We start from the raw sequence: 10,098 nt of genomic DNA, 5'->3' as shown, positions 1-10,098 counted from the left end.
ACCAACATAGATTGGTTTGTTAAATTTTACTTCTAGTTTACGTAATTCGACGGCGATTAAATTTTCCGAAAAGACGCTCCTGCTATGGAAATTTGGTTTCGCGATCATCGCTTCCGCACCGTATCGTCCGTCCCACTTTGTCAATAATTTTACATCTACATGATTTCGAACGTTTTCCATAGTTTTGCCGAATACCGCGTTGTTCATCAATTTGTACAAATTTTTTTCAAAATCATTTTTCGCTTGTGTTCTAAATTTTGTATTGAGTTCGATGTAATCGCGGAGCCATGCAGATTGAGTAAATTGTAATACGCGATGTATCTTTACGATACGAAGACCGTGACGTGTGCACTGCTGCAGGTTGCGATAATGTATGACGTAACGCTTCTTGTCATATAGCGTCGCGAGGAGCTTATCTTCCCGCTTGCCGGGCGGCTTGTCGCGCGTCGGACAGAACGGTAGGTCAATGTGTGTGTTGTGTTCATTTTGTGTGTACTCTAGATCAACCTCGAGAATATAACCTGTGAGCGAATCCGGAGCGATCGCATTAACGTCAAAGTTTGAAACGTCTTCGACCCATCGAAAATCGGCATAAGGCAATGGTTGACACATTGCCCATCCATACAAATTATTTACATCGAAGTACATAAGGTACGACGATGGTTTCGATGGATCATATGACTGCATGTACTTGTTATTAGCATGCGCGTATCTGTTGGAGCATTGACTTAGACCACCGCGTATACCCCGTTCAATAAACATAACCATGTCGATATCGGTAAGCAATTCAAACGTAATATTTGTATGTTTTAGCATTGCGTCCCATGTATACCCGGGAAGAGTATAATAATACGCAGGGTCGAGTCCATAACTCGCGATGCGTGTCGCGGAAATTTTCAAAAATATCTGCTAATAACAAGACATCAGTTTTTAAGTACAAATCGCCTAGAGTTCGAAGGGAGAATCGATTCCAGACGTTCTCAGCGTGCGTGTAATCGCTCTCGGATACAGTGTCACCGATCAAGGAACTATAAAACGATTCGCGCGGCGGTAAACGCGTGTCCTGCAGCTTGTCCACGCAGTCAATGTACTCGTACGGAAAGACATCTTTTCGCGTCAATAATTCGAAATTGTGAGTGGATAATGCGGAAAAATTGAAATGTAAAATTTTTAACTTATTCTTATCGAGAAAAGATGCTAATTTGTCAAGACTAGCACTGAGAAATTTGTATGAATCGATGAATCGTAATTTTATGCAAGCTTTCCGATCTTTGTCGTCGTCGTCGGTACTATTGACAATCTTTGTAAATGAAATGTATTTTTCTTTTGTTATTGGAAGCACATTTACACGTCCTTCATATGCGGTAGCTATTTCTTTTATGATAAAATGTGCGTTATAACCGGATAGATTGTGGAAAACTACAGGAATGACATAAGAGTCTTTGTAATTTAGATTACAGTTTGAGTGTGCGGGACCCCTGTATCGCCCAGTTAGATGACAATGATCGCGTACTCGATTATCGTCCGGCGCAAACGGTTTTTCACAAATGTGACATTGCGTGGCGCTTTGAAATTTTTCCCACTCGTCTGATGTTAAATTTATCATGGGGACATTATCAGATAAAATACCCTTTATGCGATGCGCTAATTCCTCGAGTTTGTTGGCGAACCACGCGACACAATCGGCACCGCGATAAGATCGGTATGTGGATAATGTTTCATCGTACGAGCATTGCACATAGTACCCAACGCTAAATACCTCGTGATGTTGATCGTATGACACGTGTTCCGATGTCTTCCTCAGCACACACTCCAAGTCGGCATACACCATGAATGGAAGCCGCTCTTTTCTGTTGTAGTTGTTGAAGCCGAGCCACTTATCTTTATCGCTTGGTAACCGCAGTCATTCATTTCTTCACAGTCTACCGTATGTGCCTGCAACTTGTCCTCTGATCCGAAATAATGCAAGCATCTGTGAAAAAAAAAATTACAATTTTATTTACAATTATATATAATTTGCAATAAATATACGTACCGATCACAGATATATTTTTGATCATTGTGTTTGCTCAGTTGCGAGCTTACGAGGCGAGATAGATTTTTGATATACGCGAAATGTCCAACGTTGTCGTCCTCCTCCTCCACGTACAGCAAATTCACATGTTTTTCTTTTTTCTGATCGGCGAGTCGTATCGGAAGAATTGATAGTTCCTTCTTCCTCTCGATACCGTAGACGTTGATTGAGATATCGTTTACATGTTCAAACTTTTTTATTTGATTCAACGTCATCGGAAACTCAATGTTTTGTAAATTTAACACCGTCGTATAGTGCGGATATGAAGATTCTCGTTCCACATTTCTTTCTGTGGGGTACAGAGCGGCCACCACTGACCACGCGAAACATGCATTGTCTTTAGATTGCACATTAATTATCGCTCTCTTCGCCATAATTTCTCGCGGTAATTTAATATGGCATCCCGCGCGCATAAGATTGCACTTGTTGACGTTGACCGTAAGATCGAGGATTCGTGACAATGCCCATTCGCTATCACGTTCCTGAAACTCTTCGAGAGACGTCAATGTGGTTTCGATGACGTGCCGCTCATACCACTCGCGTAAATCGGACGTGCGAAAAAGTTCATAATTTCTCGTATTAATACTTTTGTTGGCGCGCTTATCACCTGTTACAAACTCACCGTTGAACACAGTATTTACTTTTACACAGTTGTGTATTTTTATAACGTCTTGCACTTGCTCGAGTACTACACTACTAGCATTTTCCAAAAATTGTCGCGGTTCGATATATACTGCGTTAATCACCGCACCGGTCAGTATACGATTTTCAAACGCGGTATCGATCTCTCGCCAAACGAGTCTTCCCGCGTTATTGTCGCCACTGTAATTACCACCACTGGATATAAACTGTCTCTGCAATCGAGTTTTTGCACCCTCGAGTCGCGCGATTCTAGCAACCAAAGATTGTCTATATCCAATGGAGAGTCGCGGACGCTTGACACGGCTGTTTTCTTCGAGCAGTTTGATAAATTCCTCGCAGCGCAGCGCCCATTCAAAATACTCGCCCAAGGTGGCGATTTGATGGGACCGCTCCAACAGGTCGCGTTCAGTCTGCTCGATGTTTTCCATTTTTCCACACTTTTTAAAATCACGTTCTATAGAGCACTTGCACCCGCTATACTTTTTTTCGACCGACGTATCTGTGCGCTTGCAAATTACGTACTATGGTTTGAAGTGGCAGCAGTCCTTATTATATTTCGTCTAATCATTTCTTCCCCTCTTCATGATTAACGGATTGTTTAATTACATATCAGAAAGGTGATCTCCCTTCATCGCGTTATCGCTTTTGACACAGAGCGGCCGGACATCGGCGCTCATTTTTGTTTATAAAAATTCAAGCGGCCGGACATCGGCGCTTCCTAAACAATGAGAAAGAATCCCGCTTAGGGAAAGGTACCGCAAAGGCTGCTGAATATCGGCGCGTAATGCAACATGGTCTTTTACCGCGAAAAAAAAACACGTGTCCCGACGTGTTTATTGCGATAAGCGCGACCTCCCAAGATCCCCTCAGATGGAGGAGGGGGAGGGGGAGGTACCGCGAGAGCGGCCGAATGTCGGCAAAATTATCGCAAAAGAATTCTTCCTAAACAATGAGGAAGAAACGTCGCAGCCTTATGAGCAGGGGGGGGAGGGCGGAAGTACCGCCAAAGCGCGTCCCTTATGGGGGAGGGGAGGGGAAGTACCGCGAGGGCGGCTGAATATCGGCGCTCACTTTGCGGTGTTTTGTTTATAATAACATGTTAGATAAGTCAAAGTAATACAATACGCTGTTTTGTTTATGAAAAACAATACGCGATAAGCGTCTCCCGCACAGCGATAAGCGCCCCCGCTCCCGCGTGACGTCATCCCCCTCGCCTACGAGATCCCCCCCGCCCCGCGTTACGTCATACTCCCTCGCCCCGGAGAACCCCCCCGCCCCGCGCCACCCTCGGAGGACCTGAGTTAGAACTCTCCTTGTATTCCTACTAATGATCAAGATTAGTAAGGGGAGTTACGATTTTATAATATTATTCTTTGCATAAAAAAAAAAATCCGATTTAAGAACGAAATAAATACGCTTTTATAAAGTTATTATGTCAAATTTGTGAATTCCGTACAATAATTTTCAATGTAAGATCTTCAAAAATTGTAGGAATATATGGAATAAAAACATAAGAATTTCATATTCGATGATACTTTAAAATTTTCTTCGGAATGACTCTAATGATGTCCACAGTTTTATAAGCGTTGGACCGCTAACAATGCGAGTTCATACGATTAACAACGTCAAACCCATAAGTCTCGAATCTTCAAATGTATGCATGATGATGATCGAATCGACGTTACACCGTATGTTCGATCTCGATCCATGCATTGATGTATCTTTTGATCGATTGGTTAAAATTACCGAGACAGTCGATGTTAAATTTACACAATTTTCAAATATCGCGTCTAATGTAACGGATAATAAAAAAGTACCAAATATAATACGCGCTAGCGACGCCTTCACTAAGCATCAGCTCATCGATTGCGAGCTGGTAGCTTTAGTTTTTACTCCATAATATGCATGAAAAAAAAAATGTAAAAGAGAGAAGAATAAAGAGATTTTAAGTTTAAATTATGATGTAATTTCTTTGCACGCATTTCCAATCCGCACTCTTTCCCACCCGTAAACAGTTCCCTAGCTCTCATACGAAGCTTGTTGCGGTCCTTGCGGGGGATAACGTCATGCGGGGAAGGGGAACGTGATGCTAGGGACCGCGAGAGAGGTAGCGCGAGAGAAGATAGAGATAGCGCGAGGCGAACGTGAAGGAGAGAGATGTTGCGGCGAGGTATATGAAAGAGAGATAGCGCGAGGTTAGGGACTGCGAGAGAGGTAGCGCTTAGGAGAGCGTGAGGTGTTCGCAAGAGAGAATATTTTTCTATAAATAATAATTTTTATTCATAAAATGTGTGTGTGTGTGTGTGTGTGTGTGTGTGTGATTAAAAATATAAAAGCATGTAAAATTTAAAAATAGATATAATATAAAAGAATATAAAAGAATACAATAAAATGTAAATATAAATTAATATAAAAGAAAATTAAGAATATTTTTATCGGCTCTCAATATCAAAGATATAAGTATGAAATTGAATGGATAAAAGAAAATATAAAATAAAAATGAAAATATATGAATAAAAATTAATATAAAATATAAAATTTAAAAAAAAATGCTAGCGGCAACGACAGCTGAGGTGGCCGGGCGATGGAGGTGGTTACAGTGACTGCAGCGATGACTGGTGAGGTAGTAGAGTGGAGGCTGCGTCTTATACTGAAAATAGAAACAGTGAATTTTACTTTTGTTTTTTCAAATTTTTAATTTATTATAAATATAAAACGGATACTTACAATGATTACAAAGTGGACACATGTTCCGCGTGAATATCAGATGCAGCGGAGCGTGACAATCGCTGCACCACTCTTCTATAATCACTTCATAAGAAGTGGTACAATGCACGCGTATGGCACAAATGTTTACAAATAGTTCCGCATTTCGTACTACACAAGCAGTGCATAATTTAATATAATCTTCAGATATATAATATGAATATATAGCGCACACCCTCGTTACAACATTTATGTTGCTGATTACAGGCACCCCCAATAATTGTTCAATTATATCCAAGTCCCCGCCGTGCTCGCTATTATAATCGGAGTCTGTTGATTCACTCACTATGTCATTTTCTTCTCTATCACTATCTTCCGCAATATCTATAATTTCTATGTCATTATCACTATCCTCAGTCATAATATCTTCCCCATCCATTTCTTTTACTCTGATCTGTGCTATACGAATGCTAAAGACTGTTTAATGCGGAGACAGACTCTCTCCATAAGTTTCAACCCCCATTCCTCTCAAAATTATCGCAATTCTTCCTTAAAAATATTAAGGAAGATGTTTCGCTCTCGTTTACGACCGATTTTCTGCGAGGATACAAAGCTGCCGAACGTCAACGCTTTTACATTTGCACTTATATAAATAACGATTCGACATGTTCGTCGCAGCCTGATCCCCCTCAAAATTTCCTAAATTTCCACAAAAGAATATCTTAATGATAAAATGTCCATAAAATGAGAAACATAGTTTTATGGATTCTAGAACGCTCCGATTACAAGCAGCCGAACGTTGGCGCTGATACGTTGCAATTCTTCCTTAAAAATATTAAGGAAGATGTTTCGCTCTCGTTTACGACTGATTTTCTGCGAGGGTACAAAGCTGCCGAATGTCAACGCTTTTACATTTGCACTTATAAATAACGTTTTGACATGTTCGTCGCAGCGTCGGCCCTAAAATCATCATTCATTTCCTAATGATTTTATGGACATAAAATGAAAAAAACATAATTTTATGGCTTCGGGTAGCCATAAATCACAAAGATAATCAGTTGCCGAACATGCTTAGACCCCCCCCCCCCGATTCTGCGATAAGCGTCCCCCGCCCGCGTGACGTCAGCCCCCGCGCCACTGAGATACCCCCCGCCCCGCGTGACGTCATACCCCGCGCCATTGAGATATCCCCGCGCCCCGCACCGCCCCTCGGAGGAGGGCTCCCTGAGTTAGAACTCTCATAGTTTTCCTACTGTCTTTCTCGACATAGGATCTTGCAATATGAGCCTGGCTTTGCTGGAAGAATTGTCAATGCTTGCGCAGTCCTCCATAATATGCGGATTGCTCACGGCATACTTGATGATGATCTGTTCGATGAATTTGATGATGCACATATGTACGAAAATTGTGGTGAGGCTCATGATATTAATAATCCGGATAATAATGATCGTAGACCTCTTGCTATCGCACGTCGCATCCAAGATCGTTTAATAGCAGAAAGATTTGGTAGATGAAATTGTACAATGTATAAATGTAAATTTAAAATTAATTATCTTATACATCAGATCATTTTCATTCCATTTTATTGTGATAAAAAGCAATTTGTTTTCGTTTTCTTAACTTCTATATTTATTTAAAAAATGTATTGTCTAAATATATTCAATATTCTTTTCTTGTATATATTATAGGTGTAAATATACAGATATATTTAGGTGTAAATATACACAGTATTTTTTGTAAAGATTGAATAAACAAGCGATACACACAAAGTGCTAAAAGTTTTTATATTTTGTACTCCTGATTCAGTTAATCATATGTAATAAGATTGACACACAAATTGTGTTGAATAGCGTTACACCATATATAGTTGCAATATAAAAAAAATATTTAAAAAATCACTTGATCCCCCAAAATTAACAAATAATTGCCAAACAATTTTACTCAGTTTAAAAGTATATTTAGAATTAGCATACATTTATTTGGTAATACTTCACAGTTTTGAACATCTTTGGTAATATTTAACATATTCTTCTTGCGCGTAACTTAATATTAACTTAATATTGCATTTGATCCAAGTAGTACAACACAAAATTATAAAATAAAACTAAAAATAAAACAAAATTATAATTATAATTATTAAATAAAGATCACTATTATAGATACTATATATTAATTTATCATTATTATAAAAATATAGGGCGGATCACATTTGGCAAAGAAGTACTCGCAGTACTTCATCGAATTCTCTAGGAACTATGACATCACAGAGATTATTCGTTGAGATAAGTAGGCAATAGGTTTTTCATCATTATTGTAAATTTCTCAAAAACTCTTATCCGTTCACTATCATTAACAGCTTGTACAGCAGCAGTATCTGCCAACTTTTGTATGGCATGTGCAATTTCAGTCATTGCAAGCGCATGCATTTTAGATGCCTCTGCTTGAACTTTGGCAGATTCAGCATGTATCTGCAAACATTCGAATATATTTTATGAATTATCTACATAATTTGTTTTTAAAAAATCATATATTTTACGCCAATTGAAGAGTTACTTACAAACGCAGCATCGGCCTGCTTCTGAGCAATGGACTGGAAGTTCTCCCTTGAGGAATATAATTTTTCGGACGGTGTAACTCGATTAACTACAAATAATTGAGAAATCAAAAATATAAATATAAAAAAAACAAACAAAAACATAAACATAAATTTAAATATATAAAAAATTTTGAAAAATAATTTTAAAAATTATAATCTAGAGTAAGATTTTAGCTTTACATTTTCTCGTTGAAGTGGGCGCATTAATGTTTTGTGAAGAACTACTTGATTCTTCTGCAGGCTTTGATGTTGGCAATGGGTACGGGGTTTTTCTTGTCCTAAAAGATGGAATAGCAGTCTTTGGAGCCTTTCTCGATTCGCAATTAGCGAGAATCTGTGTAGCATCAGAATCTTTATTTTCATTTATATTTTCATTATGTTCTAGTGAAGAATCCTCATAGAAAATTAAATCATTGTCATTGTTATCTTCGGAATTAGCTGCAAACAAAAGAGTATGTATATTATGCATTATATATGCATAAGAATATGTATTACAACTTATCAATTTATAGAATCTATTTATAATTTAATTTATCTGGAATTTACTTATTATTATTATTATTATTTCTTACCATTTAAATACTGCGAATCTTGAGAAATTTCGTTTGGGGTATCTGTGCAAACACTTATTATTTGTGGAGTCTCTGACAAAACTGAAGTATTTCCTTGTTCAAGTTCTTCCAGTAAATTCTATATACACGGATAATAAGTACATTTGTAAAAATACTGCTTCCATCGAAAGAATATGTTGCGACAGATATCGTGACTTTAAAAGTTTATAAACATTACCTCCTCATCGGGGATACTTTCTGCGCAATATTTACTTCCTTCGACATACTCGGCTCCTATTATTCCAATCACACGTAGCTCAAGTTCAGTCAGTTCAGGTTGCATGATAGCTTTATTACCCGTTAACCCCTTTGCCTTCCGCAAATCTTTTGCTTTTATTGAAGTGCGACTTTTAAAGTCCCTCCAAATATTAAACATATAAATAAACCCACATGTTATACAGAAGATTTGGTGCATAAGCACTAATATTAATTAGAATAAGAATTAGAAATATTCCCAGTAAATGTTACATAATATAATGTTAACATATATATTATTAGGTATGTTATATAAATATTTTATATTATTAAATATATTATAGGAATTATACTATTAGATATATTTTAGAACATATTTAAATATATGTGCATGCATATATTCATACCACTTGCCACTGTTCAACCGTTTTTGTCGCTCCTTGAAAGGAATTCAATTCATTTGCTAATTCTGTCCACTTTTTCTGAGCTTCTTCTCTTCCATGTAGAGCATTAAATTTTCCTTCCGCGAGACCCTTGTTTAAATAAAAATATTCTATCATTTTTGTTAACTGTAAATGTGATGCCCTTGCAGTTCTTGTTTTTTTGCTGTGAAATAAAAGTCTCTCATTAAATTTTATCATATGTAATTTGTATATTGTATATATTTTATATTTATCAAAATACATACTTATAGATATGTGACATTTTCCAATTGATGAAGTTGTTTATGTTTGTACTTTGTCAAAATTAAAAATCACAAACTAATCTGTAAGAGATTAAGCGAGAAAGTAAAGCTAAATATTCTTTCCGAAAGAAAAATCGTTCGATATTTTCCGGAAAGATGTAAGGATGATGGACTTATTATAAACATATAATACAACCACTATATACACTATATACACTATATTTATTTACAACAGTCTTGCTCGACAGCGAGAATTTTATTCTTCTCCGCGAGACACACTCGACAGCGGCTATTCTCTCTCGCTTCCCACCAACGATAACTCAACCCAGAATTACCACAATGCTAAGGCGTTCATAAATTCCCTCAAAAGTGACTAGATTTTAACTGCTTAAAATCTGACAACGTTGCACATCTATCGAATTATTTCGATGCATCTGTAACGAATTTTGCATCGATTATAATCGTTAAGGCCACGTTACAGAATCACCTACAATTACGATCGTCGGTCGCGCAAGCGACAATTGTCGGTAGCTAACGATACCGATTGTAGTCGGTAAAGAGTTACAGAATCCCGCTACAGGTAGCAAAA

The 10,098-nt window shown here is 37.7% G+C and overlaps 1 protein-coding gene across 1 annotated transcript; it reads right to left on the bottom strand.

Annotated features, from left to right (window-relative positions):
• Positions 1-7,536: 7,536 nt before the first annotated feature.
• Positions 7,537-9,640, bottom strand: LOC145933498 (uncharacterized). The gene is made up of 7 exons (XM_083033232.1): positions 9,513-9,640; positions 9,231-9,430; positions 8,808-8,995; positions 8,591-8,708; positions 8,199-8,456; positions 7,980-8,065; positions 7,537-7,890 (listed from the first exon to the last, which is right to left on the bottom strand). The coding sequence occupies exons 1-7, from the start codon at positions 9,527-9,529 to the stop codon at positions 7,693-7,695; spliced, it is 1,065 nt and encodes a 354-aa protein (XP_082889358.1). The 5' UTR covers positions 9,530-9,640; the 3' UTR covers positions 7,537-7,692.
• Between the last annotated feature and the right edge of the window lie 458 nt (positions 9,641-10,098).

This window comes from Prenolepis imparis, unplaced genomic scaffold (genome assembly GCF_030444845.1).
Source record: "Prenolepis imparis isolate NDT839.2.m4 unplaced genomic scaffold, iyPreImpa1.0 SCAF_3, whole genome shotgun sequence".
Taxonomy (NCBI): domain Eukaryota; kingdom Metazoa; phylum Arthropoda; class Insecta; order Hymenoptera; family Formicidae; genus Prenolepis; species Prenolepis imparis.
Note: the sequence above shows the minus strand (reverse complement) of the source record. Positions and strands in the feature narration are given on the sequence as shown.

Excerpts from the sequence above, each read along its gene's own strand:
- LOC145933498 (XM_083033232.1), bottom strand. Across the intron at positions 8,457-8,590 it reads AGATTCGCAGTATTTAAATG|CTAATTCCGAAGATAACAAT; the intron begins GTAAGAAATAAT and ends TTTTGTTTGCAG. Across the intron at positions 7,891-7,979 it reads AGCAGGCCGATGCTGCGTTT|ATACATGCTGAATCTGCCAA; the intron begins GTAAGTAACTCT and ends GAATGTTTGCAG.